Below are 20,211 nucleotides of genomic sequence, written 5' to 3' on the forward strand. Positions count from 1 at the left end.
GGTATTATAATCAAGAAAACTATGTTTTACTAATGTATCACTTTAATTTGCATGTACTCTCAATAAATAGCTTGGCAGATTGGCGCAGAATTCAGATGTATGTCATGGGTGACTGTGTTTCCTGCCGGCAGTAGGGACAATCTTTCTGGTTCCCGAGTCTCTGTCCACAGTGTCTGACTGGCATATCTCTGACAAATACCGAAAACACGCAGGCTGATATTTTTAGTCAAATGCAAAACACCAATAAAAATGACTTAAAGTTGCCCAAAACTGCCACTAATGAGCTCAAAACTGGAGAGATTCAGAAAGTCCTGCCCCCAGTTCGTGACATCTCGTCAGGATACTCCTTCTCAAACTGCCTTGCTCCTGAATCAAAACAATGGCTTCAGAGAGTTCAGATTCGGAAAAAGACTCTTTCTTGTTACTCATCCAGTTATGAATATGATTCAAATAGTTCTGAAGAGGAAAGCATAAGTGCTTGCGATTGATTAAAGAAGTCTTTCTGTATCAATTTGAGCCGTGTAAGCAAAGCGACGAAACTGGCGAAGGACACGACACATGAAGCATATATGAAGCTCCGTGAATAAGCAATATAACATCAACTTGGGTGATATGTGGTATATAAGGACATGAATAACAAATAATAATGCAGATTGTTTAATGGTTTTGCATGCCAAACATTGTTTAAACTTTCAAGATGAAGAGTTACGAACTTATGTATGAATGACAGCGGTTATCTATCGCTAACTCCGGTTAGCTCCTAGTTCCAGCAGCTGAATGTTTGTCCGATAGGTTTGCTCACCCATTATGACGATTGCTCTCTTTCACCACTGGAAGCAACTTTCTACCCATTGTCAGAATGAGAGGATGACAGCGGCGCTATACTGCTCTGGTCCGTTGGAAATGGCTTTTTTCCGCTAGGAATTTGTGTAAACTTACACCTTCTTTATGTGTGTTACCGCAATTGGCTCCCACACAACGATTCATCATCGCATTATTTATGTAGTTTTCCTTCTAATTTCGCGATCTAAACGGTGTTGTCAGACGAAACAAAGTACCCAAAATGCACTGTGTGTCACTTTCTCGGTCAGGGGAGTTCCCTCAGCAACGTCACTTCTGGCATCAGCATCAACTCGAAAACAAGACTTCATGAACATTCAGCGCAAGTTTTAAAACGTAAAATATAGCTATATGCTGTGGTATCTTTGTAAATGGCGGTCAGTCGAGGTCATTTGAAGTGATTTTACAAATTATGGATGCAACTTGTCCAGAGGTGTCGGTTGTCCTTTAATATAACATAACATAATATTAATAATATGAGAAGAAAGGAACGTCAGCGCAGAGCGCCGATGCATATGTGGAACTGTCGCGGCTTGGAATTGAGGCGGATTTATGTGGGACAGGAGATGTGAGACTAATAAAGGCTAATCCAATCCAATATACTCTATATAAAATACAATTTTATATTTAACCTTGCCATACAGTAAATATATGGTATACAAAAAAAATCCTGACTGTGATTTTGTGTGTGTGAGACTGCTGAGTGTGTTTCTATCATCTAGCTGTTTTGACATGTCGGATGAATTTTAAGATACTCACGGTAAAATGTGTCATGTAAATATGAAGGTCAAACAGGGAAAGCGTTTCATTTTGAAACGTCGCAATTTATGAAAGACTGTGCGCAATCCAAATGATCCTTTATTGACCACGGATTGTTTAAACCGTGGTTTGAGTGATTAAGTAAGCACAGAAACATTTGCCAGCCCGATCTAAATCATTTTAAATAGAGGGTACAGTCGTGGTTGTTTACAATTATATTATAAAACATACGCACGGTAAAAGGGATAAACAATATTTACATATATATATTTATATATATATAACAAAAACTCTATGTGGGGAGTCTTCCCTCAAGCTGTGAAATGTAAATTTCTCCACTCCAAGACTAATAAAGGCGAATCCAATCCAATCTAATGCCCACATCAGCGTACTTGCGTCTTGGCTCAGCTTCACGTGACCGCAGCTCAGCGAGCTGACCGGGTGAGTGTGGCCCACCTTATGCGGGAGTCGCGCGACACTGCGTGACCTTTCACCTCCGCCCGTTCTCAATGCTACCTGGTTGTTGTTGAGCGTGTCCGTTTCCTTCCGCTGATAATCAAAGCGTTAATCCAGCTGCTATGTTCTATCAAGAAATATTTCACAAAACACACACGGGGCGATAACAGTCAGCCATCCACACGACCCCCAGCTTCCATCCCATCGGATGAGAGGCATGTGAGCAGCAAAGGTAAAAACGTCATGCGTCGTTGCCTTAACCCCTAGATGTCATATATGTGAAGCCGGTGCCCAAACTGCTGCAAAAAGGATCAGAGAGACAGTTGTGCCAACAAAATGAAAACAAATCACAAGAAGAAAATGCACACATTGACCCTTGTGGTGATGACGAGGACCTTAAGGTTGTTCTGCCGGATAACCGAGGTCAACCTCTTTGTCCGTAGTTCACCTCCTGGGCGTGATTTGTTTCCATCGGGTCTTCCTTGAAGCTGTCGCACTGTTCCATTACTTTCCTAAAATAAAAGGCAAGAGATTTAAAAAGATCTGTGGGATTATACAATCCTCCATCAAGGAATGAGTTGGTTCTGTTTTGTGTCAAGGGTTTTTATTAACAAAAGAAGCAGTTCAACAAAAATTTTGTCCTGTCCAAACATGGCAAATTTCTTGAGAAATATTTAGAAATGGACACGATTGGGCGGAATGATTATTAATAATATGAATAAGGACAAAGGGACGATGACAAAAGGGTCCCAGGTTGTTTCGTTTCGCTATTTGTCTTTTGTGTTTGACTTTATGATATGATGGCATGTAAATTGAACAAGTGTGTGGAAAAAAAGATTGTCTTACTGGGCCATATCCTTTGTCTCAGGCTGCGAACTTTCCAACTCCAAAACTCTCTCCAAAAGGCCAATTCCTCCTTCTTTTATCAGCAGGGGACAATACTTGCTCGCTGCACATGGAACAGGAGCAGAGATTCAACATAATTTTATATATATATATATGTGTGTGTGTGTGTGTGTGTGTGTGTGTGTGTGTGTGTGTGTGTGTGTGTGTGTGTATATATATATATATATATACAGTAAAGTCTCGTTATATCGATATTCAAGGGAGTCCGAAAAAATATCGATATAACCGGGACTATCGATATATCCGACCCTGTTTGCATGTAATTTTCTCCGTGCGTGCATAGAAATAGTATCGATATAACCGGGACTATCGATATATCCGATATCGATATAACGAGACTTTACTGTATATAATACTGATAGAGATTAGACAGAATAAGAAGTTATCATATTTAAAAGTTTCATGCTGTTGTATGCTTAGTCAACACTTGTGACTCAATACACAATTGAAGCACAGACAACCTGGGGTCAATCAGGTCAACAGACACAGCAAGGTTAGCTTCACAGGAGTAATTTAGGACTTGGGGAACTCCGTATCACAGGAGTAATTTAGCACTTCAAACTCCTTATCATAGGAAGAGGTCATTAGCCAGGATACAAAAGTATCAGTTCATGGGAAACACAATGTTTTATTGCTTACAGCTGTTGGTGCTCAGTAGGTCCAGAGGCGTGGTATTATAATCAAGAAAACTATGTTTTACTAATGTATCACTTTAATTTGCATGTACTCTCAATAAATAGCTTGGCAGATTGGCGCAGAATTCAGATGTATGTCATGGGTGACTGTGTTTCCTGCCGGCAGTAGGGACAATCTTTCTGGTTCCCGAGTCTCTGTCCACAGTGTCTGACTGGCATATCTCTGACAAATACCGAAAACACGCAGGCTGATATTTTTTGTCAAATGCAAAACACCAATAAAAATGACTTAAAGTTGCCCAAAACTGCCACTAATGAGCTCAAAACTGGAGAGATTCAGAAAGTCCTGCCCCCAGTTCGTGACATCTCGTCAGGATACTCCTTCTCAAACTGCCTTGCTCCTGAATCAAAACAATGGCTTCAGAGAGTTCAGATTCGGAAAAAGATCCTTTCTTGTTACTCATCCAGTTATGAATATGATTCAAATAGTTCTGAAGAGGAAAGCATAAGTGCTTGCGATTGATTAAAGAAGTCTTTCTGTATCAATTTGAGCCGTGTAAGCAAAGCGACGAAACTGGCGAAGGACACGACATAAGAAGCATATATGAAGCTCCGTGAATAAGCAATATAACATCAACTTGGGTGATATGTGGTATATAAGGGCATGAATAACAAATAATAATGCAGATTGTTTAATGGTTTTGCATGCCAAACATTGTTTAAACTTTCAAGATGAAGAGTTACGAACTTACGTATGAATGACAGAGGTTATCTATCGCTAACTCCGGTTAGCTCCTAGTTCCAGCAGCTGAATGTTTGTCCGATAGGCTTGCTCACCCATTATGACGATTGCTCTCTTTCACCACTGGAAGCAACTTTCTACCCATTGTCAGAATGAGAGGATGACAGCGGTGCTATACTGCTCTGGTCCGTTGGAAATGGCTTTTTTCCGCTAGGAATTTGTGTAAACTTACACCTTCTTTATGCGTGTTACCGCAATTGGCTCCCACACAACGATTCATCATCGCATTATTTATGTAGTTTTTCTTGTAATTTCGCGATTTAAACGGTGTTGTCAGACGAAACAAAGTACCCAAAATGCACTGTGTGTGTCACTTTCTCGGTCAGGGGAGTTCCCTCAGCAACGTCACTTCTGGCATCAGCATCAACTCGAAAACAAGACTTCATGAATATTCAGCGCAAGTTTTAAAACGTAAAATATAGCTATATGCTGTGGTATCTTTGTAAATGGCGGTCAGTAGAGGTCATTTGAAGTGATTTTACAAATTATGGATGCAACTTGTCCAGAGGTGTCGGTTGTCCTTTAATATAACATAACATAATATTAATAATATGAGAGGAAAGGAACGTCAGCGCAGAGCGTCGATGCATATGTGGAACTGTCGCGGCTTGGAATTGAAGCGGATTTATGTGGGACAGGAGATGTGAGACGAATAAAGGCTAATCCAATCCAATATACTCTATATAAAATACAATTTTATATTTAACCTTGCCATACAGTAAATATATGGTATACAAAAAAAATCCTGACTGTGATTTTGTGTGTGTGAGACTGCTGAGTGTGTTTCTATCATCTAGCTGTTTTGACATGTCGGATGAATTTTAAGATACTCACGGTAAACTGACACGAGGTTGTACAAAGCCCACGTGGCCCAGTGTTGACTCACTGGAGCAATGCTTTGCGGCAAAAGTCGTAGAATGGGCTCAAATGACCTGAGAGAATTTTACATTTGAAACAGAAAACCCGGTCAACAGCCACCACGCTTGAAAATAGTCGCATTTGAATCAACATTTCCCTTATTTCCTTGATGAGGACGACATCGTCACCTGTAGTTGATATTGCGAGGTGAGCTGACATCCCAGCTTTGAATGGCATCCCACATCTTGTCCATCACCGTGTCTCTTAGCGGTTCTTCCATCGACCAAAGTTCGGGTCCATCGAACATGATGTGGGAAAGTACGCCGCAGGCGTTGTATGACACCTCGATCCCGTCGGCCTTACTGTCGAGTAGATTACTGCCGTGGGAGCGACAGGGGAAAGCAGAAGGACGATTTTGACAAATGTTTGTAGGAATGAAGTATGACATGGGATCCAATTTCTAAAAATTGTCATCTATGCAACTTCCAGTAAATTGCTTCAACAGACAATTTGTACTTGCATGTACAAAAAATAGGAATTGACTCGGTTCTGCGTTACCTGAAAACCGAGATGAACTGCGGTGTCACCAGCTTTGGTCGAAGCGCTTTGACTTCGGCAACGTTACCCAGAAGCCCCAGCATGTTGCGATGTAGCTCCTGCTTATCTGGAAAGCCCTTTGATTAAGAAACCAAAAGAAGCTTTAATCCAATCAAAGAAAAACTTAGAAGACCAAAGATATATCACAGAGTGTTTTTGGAACCACACTCACTTTCAAACAGTCCAGAAAGAGAGTCATTCCATGACAATTGAGGAACATCTGACAGTTGTCCGGTGTCTCATCTGTGATGTTCCACAGAGCACTCCAAGAAAACTCCATCACCTGGTCGCACTGAATGCAAAAAAAAGGCACAGATGTTTCGCAGAGAATGCAGTGTTGTTTATCGATCCTGCAGTTCTAGCATATCTACTTTCCATTAAATCGATCAACATAGAATCTAAAGCCTCCGATTCATACTGGGGTCTTCAGAGAAAAGAAGGGACATTGTAACTCACCATTCGATCCTGCAACTTCTTCTGTATCAAGTTCAACATTGTCTGCAAACAAAAGACAACCGTGAATCCAAAAAGGTCAGAAAATAAAGGACAAACGGACAACAGTTTTCTCAATTCAAAAATAATAACGAATAAAAATAAAAATGAAAATATGTTACATATTTTCATTTTTGATTATTTCTGATTCTTTTTGAGTCCTCACTGTGCCTTATTAAAAAAGAATAATACAACATAATAAAAAATGAAAATATTTTAAAATGAATATATATGAAAAATAAAAAATAGAAATATATAACATATTTTCATTTTTGTATTATTATTTTTAATAAGGGAGAGTGAAGAGATTTTAACGACTCAAAAATAATCAATAAAAATAAGAATGAAAATATGTTACATATTTAAGCACTGGTCACACCTCTGGCAATGTTTTTTCCCTTCCATGAGGGGGCCGCATTTGGCTTTTGTACAGCTGCCTCCATTTAAAGCTCATATTACTCCATACCCATAAAACTTAGGAATGAACTCTTTTTGAGGGCATTCTTCAGGGTACAAAGGTGACATCTCCCAAGAAGATTTTTTTTGTTTGTGTGTGTGAAGAACACTTAATTTGGATGTTACCTTAACAAATCCCATTTTCCCCACAGCTTCTTTATGGTGGTTGTCGACCTGGCAAACTAAAGCGTTGCAGAGGTGCACAGCGATTCTCTGGATGGATTCATCTTGCCTAGCCGGCTCCAAGATTTTTAGCAGCAGCTGGTTGACACGACTGTACTGAAATTCCAGCTCTTCGGGTATGCTGAAGTTGCACAGGGTCAAGCAGCAGTTCCTTTGAACCTTGACGGGGGTGATAAGAGTATTCCATTTACAAACATATTCTATTTACAATCAAGCAGAGCATACTTACAGTGACCTCCTGGTATTGCTCCATTCCATTTAAAACCACTCGAATGACTTCTTGGCGAAGACGCACACTTTGGTCAGTGCGGTATTCCGTGTTTGTCAGGTAAAAGAGTGCGGCGCTGCCTGTCACCTGAATGCTCTTGTCGTATTTATGGCACTTGAGTGCCGCTATAACCAGCTGAAACGACACATTTTTCGCAGACATGTAAGCAGACACTTTTGACATATTCATCTATATTTTTATTGTGTGGTGGGGGCGGAAATAATTGTGTCACTGTCCTTCTCATACCCGCAGCGCTCGGAGTAGCTGGATGCAATGTTGTATCCTGGCGATGTCAAACAGTTGATTGATGGCTCTGTGGGCCAATTCGGGGCGAAATTCGGTGTAAGCTTCGATGGCATTCAAGACGTGGTCTTCATTCTTTGATCCAGTCACCTGCCAATGCGCCACAACGACGATAAGCACAAAAGAAAAGTTATAAATAAGCATGATGAATGCACGCACAATTTTGTCTTATTTTGTCAGAACAGTTTGTTTATTTCCCTCATAAACAGCTTCCCCCGAACGTCGGCTGAACGTTCCCCCACCCCCAAGAGATTTTCTTTTGTTTCTGTGAGTTGTACCTTATAGGCTGGGATATGTGTCACATTGCAAAGGGTAGTGTCATATAAACCCAAAAATTGCAGAGGCCTCTTCAGCTCTTGGAAAGGGTAGATGCTGCTCTTACACGGCTCATTACTGGAGAAGACAAAATGATCTGAGAAAATCACAGAAGGTGTTGAGATATCTGCTCTGTTTGGTCTTCTTTACCCACCTGGGCCGACCCATCGCTTCTTCTAAGTGTGGGACTGTGCAATTGTCAAGCATGATGTGACCCGAGATGTCCAGCGAGACCAGGTTGACCAGCCGCTGAACGATAGCAGTCAAGATTTTCCTGGTCATCTTAAACTTAGAGGACCTCCGACACTCGCGCGAGATGTCAAGATGCCTGAGGAATGCAGGTTCAGTATAAATATACAGAATATAAGGCCCATCAGACATGGAAAGTAATTGGGGGGGGGGGGGGGGTGCAGTAACATTACCTGTTAACTCATTCGCTGCTATTCCCGAATTTGTTCGTTTTTTTTTTTTTTTTTTTGAGGGGGTGCCGATGAAGCGCTGGTCAGACCTCTGACCATGTTTTTTCCCTTCCACGAGGGGGCAGCATTTGCCTTTTGTCCATGTTAGTGCTTTGTTACAGCTTCAGCTGTTGTTAAAGCGCTATATAAATCAAAACGTATATATTGTATTGTATTTCATACAACTGCCCCCATTTCAAGATCAGCTAACTCCAGACCCATATATCTAGGAATGAACTCTTTTTTTCTGATGAAACAAGAGAGTCTAAGGTTTCTTACGTTGCATTGAATGTTTTTGTGGTCCTAAAACTCAATATTGTATGGATCTTGCAATTTGAGTGAAAATGCCCAAAAACCTGGCCTGGAGTGGACACATTTTTGCACGTCGTCTGGCAATCAATGAGTTAGTTTGAGGCAAATGACTGACATAGAAAAAGGAGGAAAAAAATACAAGCGAACCTAGGTACTTACCTGAGATTGACAAGTACCACCACCGTATTGACCAACTCTTCCGAAAGGTCCACGTTATAGAGAACAAGAGATGCCAGTCTGTCTTTCCATTGAGTGAGAAAAGCCGTTCCGAGTAACTGCACGTTGGACAGATCTAGCGAGGTGAGTGACTTCAATGGTTTGAGCAAGGTCTCGGCGTTCATCTCATCCGGTAAGCCACCCAGGTTCAGCAACCGCAGGCGGTTGAAACCCTGAAAGTTAAAGTCCGTCTTTAACGCCTGCCTCGACGCGGGGCTTTCTTCCTCGTCATCTTCCGTATCTTCGTTGCAAGCGAGCGGAGCGCCGCCCTTCCGATAGAAAATGTTGCCGCAGCCAAAGAGACAAAGAGAGACCAAGGTCTCGCGGAAGCAGGTCAGTGTTTTTAAGCTGCGGGATGACAGACTGTTGCAGTGCGTGAGGTGAAGCTCAATCAGGTCCTGCAAGAAAACATTTTTACCCATGTTAACTTTTTTCCATTGTGCATAGTATCAAAGTCAAACTGTTCATGCAGGTGAGTATAAAAATAGGTGTGACCATACCACACTTCGAAATACGAAACAGTTTGTCACAGTTCTATTACACCTTCAGAATTGTAATGAAAACTGATCTTTATTTAATAATATAGTACAGCCTTTTACTTGTTTCTTTATAGCCTCCAAGTCTCTGTCACGGACAAAGTCTTCTTTCAGCTGCACCCTGGTGAGTCTGGCGCTCCGAGGTTCTGAGAATAGTTGGAAAAAGTTCTCTTCTGGTTCAAAGTTACTATCTGTCTGCACCAACTCCATGTACCTATTCAAACAAACAACAAAGTAGGAGGAATGAGCTCTGCAATACATTCAAAGGGAACACGCTACTCCCCAAGTGAATATTAGCAAAGTGTCATCGCGGGGTCAGGCCATGTACATACACGTTGACCAATTTGTCACAGATTTCGCTGGGAAGAAAGACGTCTGTGCGCAAGCAGAGCTTGTCCCTCGAACCCTGATAGCACATCGTCTTTCTCAGGTTTCTCAAGCAGAATACCGTTGCCAGAGTCATGAGGCTGTCGGGGTTGTCTCCTGCTTTGGCTGCCATGTTAGCCTCGTTTTGTCCGGCTTGATTCCAAGCCTCGGCAGTGCAGGGGACCTCAAGAGACAAGAATCGATAAATTCAATGAATGGTGAGGATGAAGACTCGACAGGTTTACTTGTAGAAACACATTACAGTCACAGAGAGGAGAGCTTAACTTCACAATGGAAAATAACGGGATAAACAATGCAGGAGAAAAGTTTTAACACTGCTGAATATAAGTGTCAATATCATCATTCATTCTCTCGTCTATACGTTATAAACACAAGGCTGCTTCAAGTGCCACACTTATCATTGAAAGAAAACATTATTTTATTAAAGAATGTCTTATTATGTTGAAAGTATTCGTTTAAAAATTAATGTGTGAAGGGGAAATAATGTCACCCGGTGAAAGACAAGCCACACAGCACACCGCACTGGCCATTTTGCTGATTGTTGACAACCTTAGTTGGGTACTTTACAAATTGTTCAAACCTTTACAACAAAATTGCATATTGACGTAATATTAAGCGAAAGGACTCATGTGGGTTCACTTTAGATAAATGTATACTTTGCTCATCTTCCGGGCGGCTATTACGAGGTCGTTACCAATGAACAATGAATCCAAAGCGACTAAGTTAGCAAACAAGCTAGTTAGCGATGAAGTGGAACAATTTACTTTAATAACATCAACGCGACAGAGTCAGATATGACCGTACAAAAAAAAACGTTTATTTACGCGTTCAGAATGACTCACGCGACTTGGAGGTAGTTGTTATTCTAAATTGGGCTTTCGGTAGCCAACAATGTCATCACTCGTGTATTTCGGGTTACGTTAGCTTTGTGCTAACGATGACTTTCCCTGCAGTGTTAGCGAACTTAGCAGCGCGGCTAGCGCTAGCCCAAAACATATGTGGAAATACTGAAATCAGTCAATGGTCAGCGATGTCTGAGTGGCCGAAGGTTTATCTTGTGGTCTACCTTAGCTTTCGCCAAGGCTTTCCGTCTGGCTAAAGGCGAGAAACGGAGTTATTATCACCAGTCTTCGCTCATCTGAATTTCGTTTTCTTCTGATGTCAACAAACAGACTCCTCCTACTTTTACTACAAGTCCTCCCTCCTGTTCCTCTTCCTCGTCTCCTGGCGTTGCTATGCAAGGAGGGGAAAAACAAACACGATTTCGAGGAGATGACTACCAGATAACCGTCAGATCACTTATAGGCTATATATGCAGTATCGGTTTGTGGTAGTCCATTTTGTCGTGTACATTGGTGCAATTATGCATATTTAATAGGAACGAACAGAAATGTGAGTTGATGTACCAAACTTAAAAAATGCACCGATTGCTGTATGTTGGTGATGCACTGCATATGCAGGGGAGCAGCAAGATATGGTTCTACGGGGTGGCCAAAGTGACACAACACCTCGGCGAGGGATGGACGTAGTTGACTGTGAATGTGTGCATCAATGTAGGCCCATCCACAGTCAGTGAGATTAAAAAAAAAACATGTATGTAGTTCAGTTTGACCCATCCATTTTCCGTACCGCTTATTCCTCATTACGGTCGCGGGGGGTGCTGGAGCCTATCTCAGCTGTCTGACCCGTGTTTGTAATTATAATTTTAAGATAAATCGGCTTCTACGTTCAACACATTGACTGCACAACTATCGGCTTGTTGCAGTCAAATGAACAAACGTGCTGATGGCATCGGTCTGCATTAAATTAGAATCACGGGGGGAATGATTTGCTGGGCAAGTAAGATTTAGTTGAAACCTTTGTCCGGGCATGATTTGAACTCAAATGTGTAGGTGCTGTGCATAATTAGAGCCACCCCTCTGTCCAGTCACGTGCGAACACCAGGTTCGTAGCCTGTAGTGTGGTCCGGTCTCACGCTGTTGTGAAGACGGAAGTGACAGGACGACTTCTCTCGTGGGCCTTTTTGGAAACAGTTGCATGCAAATATCACCGCTTGCCCAGATATGTCAGTTACATACAAAAACAGGTACGTTCTGCACGGGAGGGTGGGTGTCGAAATAGCATGCAACATACGCATTCGGTATTTACGACAGTGACAAAAGCATCCTTACTGCAATTCGGGTTAGCATAACCGTAAACCTTCATTCAAAAGCTATTGTGGACCGCGCCGCTTACATTTCACTTTTGTCTTGTGTTGAAATGTAACGTATGTCGTCAGGAAAACGCAGTGTTGTCCCCCAAAAAACTAATATTTGGGTGTCCGCCTGAAAAGCTAGTGATGCTAGCTTCCCGTTAGCACGTCAGCTGACAACATCCAACTAACACGAGCCTCGAACGGCAAATGTTATGCTCTCTTGCTGACTGTGTATTTTTTGCAAACGTGTTCCAAGCTAAATGTCACGCTCGGTTTAGTTGAATCGACCGACTGTGCTCATTTGGCATTCAACCCTTCTCTCTTTTATGTCCTCATTTTCTGCAATGATTTCAGTCTTTTGCCTTCAGATCAGTTTTTGTTCTGTGCTTATTTATTTTTACAGGCCTTGCGTTAATTTGGAACTTATAACGAGACATAAGCACATGATAAATTCACAAATATGTACCAATCACGTTTGATATTTTCATTTCTGTAACCGCCACATACCTGGACCAAGTTCTCTGAGAACAACCCGTATGTATACATTATGTATGCATATGTGTTGAAGTTTAGAATTACAGTCTATTCTGTAGATATTCTCAAATTGAAAATATTAGCATATTCGCAATGTACAACATGTTGCCGACGCCATTTATTGGGATGGTTCATGGAATAACATTCTACATTGATTTTTTTTCCCATAGAATACAGGACTTCAAAGTAGCTTTGACAGAAGAAAACATAAACTTGAAAACACTAAGGGAGCTCTGCTTCAATGGTAAATTTCCGGCTTGCATGTTATACCGCCGATCAGTTGTTACCGAACAAATCTTGACCGTTCTTTTCTTTATTCATTAAAGGAATTCCATTTGAAGGAGGCATTCGGGCACTTAGCTGGAAGGTAAGCATCATTTATGAACCATGGGTCAATGATTCGGCAAGCTGTACACTGTAGGACTCTACTTTGTACGCTACTCTTTTCAGATCCTTCTGAATTACCTTCCCCTTGATCAGTCACGATGGGACTCGTTCCTCAAAAAGGAAAGGTAGCCTAAACATTGTGTCTGTTTATTGCACCATTGCTTATGTTCGGGTGGAGATTGCAGTGAAAATAAGAGAAATGGAAGTGGCGTTGGATAGGATAAACAAACCCCTGCAGTTTATGTCCGTCTTTTCATTTTATTGGCCGCAGGGAGGTATATTCACAGTTTCTGAAAGAAATGATCATCCAACCTGGCATTGCCAAAGCCAACCTGGGCCTATCCAGAGAAGACGTTACAATGGAAGACCACGTCAGTCTTTTTTTACATTTTCCTTGCCTCAAGTCTTGCTTGAATCAGATGACACCAACACTGTGAAAATATTACTGGTACCCAGACAAAAAAATAAAAGAAAAATGGTCATATATGTCATCCACACAACGGTTCCAAATCAATCAAATAATTTTGCTTTGTTTTCAGCCTCTAAATCCAAATCCGGAGAGCAGGTGGAATACATATTTCAAGGATAATGAAATTCTACTTCAAATTGATAAGGATGTAAGGTATGGACCTCAATTAATACTTCTTTGTTTTCTTACAACAGAAGTACACCATGAGGGTGAATTTGGGGTTTCTTGCACCTGGAGTCAAATCTAAATGCTTCCATTCCACAGGAGGCTGTATCCAGACATGGCATTTTTTCAGCGTGCGACGGACTACCCGTGCCAACTCATCTTAGACCCTCAGAATGATTACGAGACATTGCGTCGACGAGTGGAACAGACCACCTTGAAAGCACAAACGGTCAATCGCAACCGTAGTGGAGTCACCAATGTGAGTCTCAATTTCTTCTTAAGTAGATTTGCTGAAACTTGTTTGATCAGTTATGCGTGACGAGAGGACCTCTCCACATAAAAAAAAGTTGTTGCTCGCTCATTTTTACGCCGCAAAGCATAAACTGACTTGAGTGACTCGCATCCGTCCCCCAAGGTCAGCTCCCCTGGAAAGTCCTTGAACCTGTACCCATCCAATGAATACGAGGTGCTGCCCAATGGGAGTGAAGCGCATTGGGAAGTGGTGGAGCGCATCCTCTTCATCTATGCCAAACTCAATCCCGGGATTGCTTACGTCCAAGGCATGAATGAAATTGTGGGTCCCATCTACTACACCTTTGCCACAGATCCCAACAGCCAATGGAAAGGTTGTTTGTTTGTTTACATTTCGTTCAAGTGAAATCATGTCATCTGCGTGTGTCATTTGTTGAACCGTAGACGCATCGAGTTTATGCACAGTTGGTTGACAACAGTGGTGGAGCGTCAGGGCCTGCAAGGCCTTCTATGTTGGCCTAAAAATATTGGAATCGCAGACTAATGTGAATTATATTTTGTCCATGAATTCTTCCTCATTCCAAATTGTCTGTCAGCTTCCTTTCATTGCATTTCCCCTATAGTTCTGCTTCCAGATGTGTGTTTTCATATTTTAGCATCGATCCCATCACATTTCAGCCGTGATTTGTTACAAGGGTCAGAAATCCGGCCGCCATCAGTTCTGCAGGGCCTGTCGTATCAAATAAGTGTTGATAAAACAGTTGCTTTAACCCACCTGGGCAAACTACGGCCCGCGGGCCACATACGGCCCATTAGGCGTTTTAATCCGGCCCACCAAATTTGTCCAAATTATAGTAAAAACAGTGTCTGAAACTCATGACAAAAAATTAGCGGCCCCCAGGGCAGACAACTCTGAAAAGTATCCTCCAGTTTGCGTTCGTCCATTCACTGGTGCACATTGCAATCTTTGCGTTGCGTTGTCTGCTAAGCGCTTTTCAAAACTCTCAAGTACACTTTACAGTCACGGTATAATGTACGGTTACGTTTTGTAGCGTCATAAATTTTGTTAGCGTCTTTTGAATGTTTCTTCTCGCAGGCCTATTATATCCTGGCTAACGCCACCCTCTAGTGGACTTCTAATAAATCACACCACACTTTTTAAGAGTCGCAGTTGCAGTCCAGGTTATATAGTCATAAAATAGTTATTATGGTTTTGATTGATTCAGACATAGCACCACTGAAAGCCACGGTGTAACATGCTCGGCTCGCCACTGGTTGACAATAATTCATATTGTGTGAAAATGTCGATTGAAACAACCCCAGAGTGAACATCAACATATGTTCTGACATTTTTATTGCATACTCTTTTGCAGAACACGCAGAATCAGACACCTTCTTCTGTTTTACCAACCTCATGTCGGAAAACCGAGATAATTTCATCAAGAGCCTGGATGATTCCCAGTGCGGCATAACATATAAAATGGAGAGTGTGTACTCAATGCTCAAAGAAAAAGACCAGGAGCTCTATTTCAAGCTGGTAAGGACACAATTAAATGTTTTCCCGTCTCAATTGGTGTGCCCAATATGTCCTTTGAAATCCACTACGGGGTAGGGGTGAAAAATATTGTTTTTGGCATTAATATTGTGCTTGTCCTTTTTCCTTGCACACAGCTCGAACAGAATATCAAGCCCCAGTACTTCACCTTCCGCTGGCTTACCCTGTTGTTATCTCAGGAGTTCCTCTTACCAGATGTCATCCGCATTTGGGATTCTCTGTTTTCTGACCAGGACCGCTTCCACTTCCTGATCCTGGTCTGCTGTGCTATGCTCATGTGAGAAACTCGCACCCGCGATGATAAAATGAGTATTCGTGTTGCGTCATGTTCACGGTTTCTATTTCACTGATCCGATGGCAGACTGATCCGAGAGGACCTCCTGGCAGGAGACTTCACTGTGAATATGAGATTACTGCAGGTGGGTCTCTTTTGTAAAATCTACCAAATGTTCAGTTTATTAATTTGTAAACTTTCTGCTGGCGTTGTTGTAATCCTCAAGGATGAGAATTTTCCGCCGATCAGCGGATTTCCGACTTTTTCAGACCAAATGACCAGATAAAACTAAATATGTATTCTCGCTGTTCATTTCCTGTTTCGGCTTGTGTTGACGGAGAGCGCAATTTTAATTGGATGATACTGACGCCGGTTGGCGGAAAGCGCCATTTTGATTGGATGATCTTGAATTAGGTGCCGTTGATGTCGAAAATGCCCCCTTTTGAATAAGTGCACGAGTAAAGAAAAAAATATCAAGTTGATTCGCCTTTGTGGAGAGAATAGGTTCTAATTTGATAGATTCTAATTTGCAATGAAACAATACCATCGATGAAACAGTCGAATGGCACTATGACAAGTCCCATGCTAACGTCCCATGGCACTATGACAAGTCCCATGCTAACGTTAGCATCAATATACTACTGTGAGAGGCAGCAGAAAGCAATCGTGCAAGCTAATGAGCAGTGTGCAGGACAGCTAGCAGCAACCTTGCATATGTACACGGCAAATAGACTTTTATTCCGATAGTTTGGCTGGATTTTTACCAATCATGGGGAACAGAAAACCATTCATATTAAAGGACACCATTTTTTTTGTTTACTAACTGACATCAGAAAAACGTTTTATAGCATCTAAAATACCCAAAACACGCAGGCTGATATTTTTAGTCAAATGCAAAAGACCAATAAAAATGACTTAAGTGTCCCAAAACTGCCACAAAATGCAGGCAGATTCAGAAAGTCCCGCCCCGTTGTTCGTGACGTCACTATTGGTCACACACTACCTTGCTCCAGAATCAAAACAATGGCTTCAGAGAGTTCAGATTTGGAGAAGATGCTTTCTTGTTACTCATCCAGTTATGAATATGATTCAAATAGTCCTGAAGAGGAAAGCATAAATGTTTGCAATCGATTAAAGAAGTCCTTCCGTATCAATTCGAGCCGTCTGGACTCCAATGTAGCGCCCAGAAAATGCACAAGATGGCGGACAAGATCTGTTGGAAATGGGCTGATTTGTCCGCTCGGAATTTGTGTAAACATACACTTTCTGTATGCGTGTTACCGCAATTGTTGGCTCCGACACACAACTATTCACCATCGAGTTATTTCAGTAGTTTTCCTTCTAATTTTGCGATCAACACAGTGTTTTTCAGGTGAAAAAAAGTACCCAAAATGCATTGTGTGTCGCTTTCTCGGTCAGGGAAATGTGATGTCACTTCGGGCATCGTCATCAACTCGAAAACAAAACTTCCTGAATATTCAGTGCAAGTCTTAAAACGTAAAATATAGCTATATGCGGTGGAATCTTTGTAAAATACGCTCAGTAGAAGTCATTTGAAGTCATTTTACAAATTATGGACACATCCTGTCCGGAGGGGTCAGCTGTCCTTTAAAAAAATATTATCATATATCATTTGTCATTCTCATCCCTGAATCCTGGTCCTTAAAAATCCCAGGAGACTCAGATAATAATCCATAGCTGGTAGGAAGCGACGAGAGGATTGTTGTGCCATTTTACGTTGGCCGACAAAGGACAAAAAGGGTCATCTACAGACTAAAGCGGTTAGGGATGGGAAGAACATAACACATTTTTAGTACGGAATGAAAATTCCTAGACGCTCTCCTTTGCTAAGTATTTCATTTTGTCGTCAGGATTACCCCATCTCAGATGTCCACACCATCCTGATGAAGGCCAAAGAGCTGCAGGACAACTCCTAAGCCACTTCATCGCTCTTCCAATCCGCCGCGTCCTGTCACATGTCAAGCGGAAGCCGGAAAAAAAAACATTGATTCTGTTTCAAGCCTTCCACGCATGTGTTGTGGAGGACAAAAAATAAGAAAAACAACTTGCCTTTGAACAGGACGACTGATAGGATAAGCGTCATGACTTTGTAATGAGGAGGAAAGGCGTCTCGGCGCATTATGCGGTGGAGCAGGTCCCAGGATGGCCACCTCCCTATCCTCAGCCATCTCCTATGTGGAGACTTGTTGTCCTGACCACGTTTGCATCGAGGGCCCCAGGACAAGACGCCTTGTTACATCGCTTCAACCAATCAGTATGAAAACATTCCAGAGATGTACGATGACCGAGTCAACATTTCTGAACACTGAATTCGTTTTTTGAAACGTATTCACTTGGTTTGTGCAGGAGTGTATTTTGTCCCTGTTTCCTGCATTTTTGATTGTTGCATATTTTTTAAATGTACAGTGAGACCTCAACTTACGAAATTAATTGGTTCCCAGACAGAGTGTGTAAGGCGAAAAGTGTGTATCTCAAAAAAAAAAATTCCCATAGGAAACCATTAAAATGGGAATAATCCGTTCCCGGGTTTCCATAAAATATACTTTTCAACTAAATAAGCCTTAAAACTACACACAACATACCTTATTCTATGTATAATAAATGTGCTATTGCATTGCAATGTAAGAAATACACTGCAATGTATCATAAAGTCACTTTATTTACATTTGTGATGGTCATTTATGGCTTGATGGAATGGCGTTGGAGGTCGAAGGTCAAAGGGAATTGCTGTTTGGAAAGAGAGGGGCATTACATGAGGACTGTAATTAAAGAAATAAACTGTGCTGTAAAATAAAGTTTTATTTACCTTTTTGATGGTCGTTGATGGCTTATGGAAGGAGAGTCACCTTCCATAAGGACTGTTGGTAACTTAACCTCTGGTGCTGTTCGGTCGTGTGCTTCCGCTGAAGATCACACCGCCAGCCGTGGTGGGTGTGTATTATGAAAATAGTGCTTATTATAAGGTTTAATTTTCATAAATTTGACGTTTGTAAGACGAAAAGTTTGTAAGTTAAGGTGTTTGTAAGTTGAGGTCTCACTGTACTGGTAATGAATCTCGTCTACAGTTTTCCAATCTTTGACAGTACTTGAAAGGTAATTAAGAAGTGATCGCACAAAAGGTGTTTTGGAAAATGACGACGACGATACTTCAGCATTGTGCCTTCAACCGTGTGATGAATTTAAAAATGTTTTTCTCAAGATCACTCTTGACCGCATAAAATATTGAAAGGATTGAAATCCACATCCCAAAATAATTCACATGACACAAGATGTTACGCCAACAGTGTGGTAAATTTCTTTTTACATTTTACAACCACTTTACGTTGACTTTCCAACAGTTTGTTCACATTTTGTTTTTTGCGAGAGCTGGATTTACCCGTGTTGTCCACTCCAACTATGTCCTCAACTATTTGCCTTCAACATAAAGATGATGAAATGAGCAAATCAAAACAATCACAGTTTGTTTTCTTGACTGACTGCAGCACATTTCAAAAAGGTGAAGAATTATAAAGTGGTCCTTTCATCCTTGCAGTTTTTTTTTTGTAGTGCGGCCCTCAAAAAAAAATTGGACAGCCCAGCTGCTCTTGATATAAAGATCTGTCAGAGTTGCATGTTTCAAACTTTATAATCCTGATTTTGTATTGACTCCGGTGTTAATATTTGTAAATATGTTTTTACTTGTTTTCAGGTGTGCATTAAAATGAATGATGGTGTAACTGCACGTGTGGTTGGTTTGTATCACGGGAATGATGCCCTTGACATCTCTCAGCTGAGCATACAGTTGAAACCGGAAGTGGCGATGCATTAAAGGACAACCGACGCCTCTGGACAAGTTGTGTCGTTAATTAGTAAAATCGCTTCAAATGACTTCTACTGAGCGTATTTTACAAATATTCCACCGCATATAGCTATATTTTACGTTTTAAGACTTCAGGAAGTCTTGTTTTTGAGTCGGTGACGATTCCTGATGCCACGTCACGGAAGGAACACCCCTGACCGAGAAAGCGACATACAATGCATTTTGCGGTACTTTGCTTGGTCTGAAAACTCGAAAATCCTTCATTAAACCGGTCTGGTGGGGTGAGGTTCAATTTGGATCGTTCATACAATAGCCTGCTTAGGCAAAACAGGTTAGGCAACATTCGTAATGCTGATGAGGTGATACCGGTGGGAGTGGGGGAAATGGGCCACTCGTTATTCAGGAATGTAGGAATAATCAGTGGGGCCACAGGGAGTGGTCCTCTGCTCCCCCCAAGGGAGCTGAGAGTAGGGACCTATCATAGCTGTGTCCGGCGCCGCCATGGCTGGACATTAGCGATATATAAATAGGGCCGATACGACCAGTCAGACTTTAGTTCGCTGACGAAGCCTCTTGGATAGGAGGCGAAACGTCCGAAACCTTCAAATTTGTACAGATGACGGCTGAAGAAACCTTCTCATCGATACTCATATATGGTATAAAAAGGTGGGGGAGAAACAAGCACGCCTGCGACCCTCGTGAAGAAAAGCGTTCGGTTACTCTTACTGGATGAATGAATGGTCGAATGATGGACGGATGGACGCGGTTTATGTTGGCTTTTC

General features: G+C 41.6%; 2 protein-coding genes across 4 annotated transcripts; one reads left to right on the forward strand and one right to left on the reverse strand.

Annotated features, from left to right (window-relative positions):
• Positions 1–1,680: 1,680 nt before the first annotated feature.
• zer1 (zyg-11 related, cell cycle regulator) lies at positions 1,681–10,998 on the reverse strand. Of its 2 annotated transcripts, XM_089020455.1 has the most exons (17): positions 10,846–10,998; positions 9,725–9,942; positions 9,456–9,606; positions 8,800–9,254; positions 8,025–8,198; positions 7,834–7,948; positions 7,499–7,645; positions 7,214–7,387; positions 6,928–7,143; positions 6,310–6,351; positions 6,026–6,145; positions 5,815–5,930; positions 5,445–5,633; positions 5,233–5,330; positions 2,902–3,004; positions 2,451–2,567; positions 1,681–2,351 (listed from the first exon to the last, which is right to left on the reverse strand). In XM_089020455.1, exons 2-16 carry the CDS (start codon positions 9,889–9,891, stop codon positions 2,480–2,482), a joined length of 2,355 nt encoding a protein of 784 aa, XP_088876581.1. In that variant the 5' UTR covers positions 9,892–9,942; positions 10,846–10,998; the 3' UTR covers positions 1,681–2,351; positions 2,451–2,479. The 2 variants fall into 2 exon arrangements, with proteins under 2 accessions (XP_088876581.1, XP_088876580.1); XM_089020454.1 differs by having other exon boundaries at positions 1,681–2,567.
• On the forward strand, positions 9,067–19,345 carry tbc1d13 (TBC1 domain family, member 13). 2 transcript variants are annotated; one of them, XM_089020457.1, is made up of 13 exons: positions 9,067–9,189; positions 9,470–9,516; positions 12,678–12,751; positions 12,834–12,874; positions 12,958–13,019; positions 13,166–13,265; positions 13,434–13,516; positions 13,628–13,787; positions 13,944–14,154; positions 15,154–15,317; positions 15,452–15,612; positions 15,697–15,754; positions 17,481–19,345. In XM_089020457.1, exons 6-13 carry the CDS (start codon positions 13,194–13,196, stop codon positions 17,544–17,546), a joined length of 975 nt encoding a protein of 324 aa, XP_088876583.1. In that variant the 5' UTR covers positions 9,067–9,189; positions 9,470–9,516; positions 12,678–12,751; positions 12,834–12,874; positions 12,958–13,019; positions 13,166–13,193; the 3' UTR covers positions 17,547–19,345. The 2 variants fall into 2 exon arrangements, with proteins under 2 accessions (XP_088876583.1, XP_088876582.1); XM_089020456.1 differs by lacking the exons at positions 9,067–9,189; positions 9,470–9,516 and adding an exon at positions 11,719–11,865.
• Positions 19,346–20,211: the final 866 nt, after the last annotated feature.

The sequence above is a fragment of the Hippocampus bargibanti genome, linkage group LG18 (assembly GCF_051943395.1).
Source record: "Hippocampus bargibanti isolate YZ-2025 linkage group LG18, ASM5194339v1, whole genome shotgun sequence".
Lineage (NCBI taxonomy): Eukaryota > Metazoa > Chordata > Actinopteri > Syngnathiformes > Syngnathidae > Hippocampus > Hippocampus bargibanti.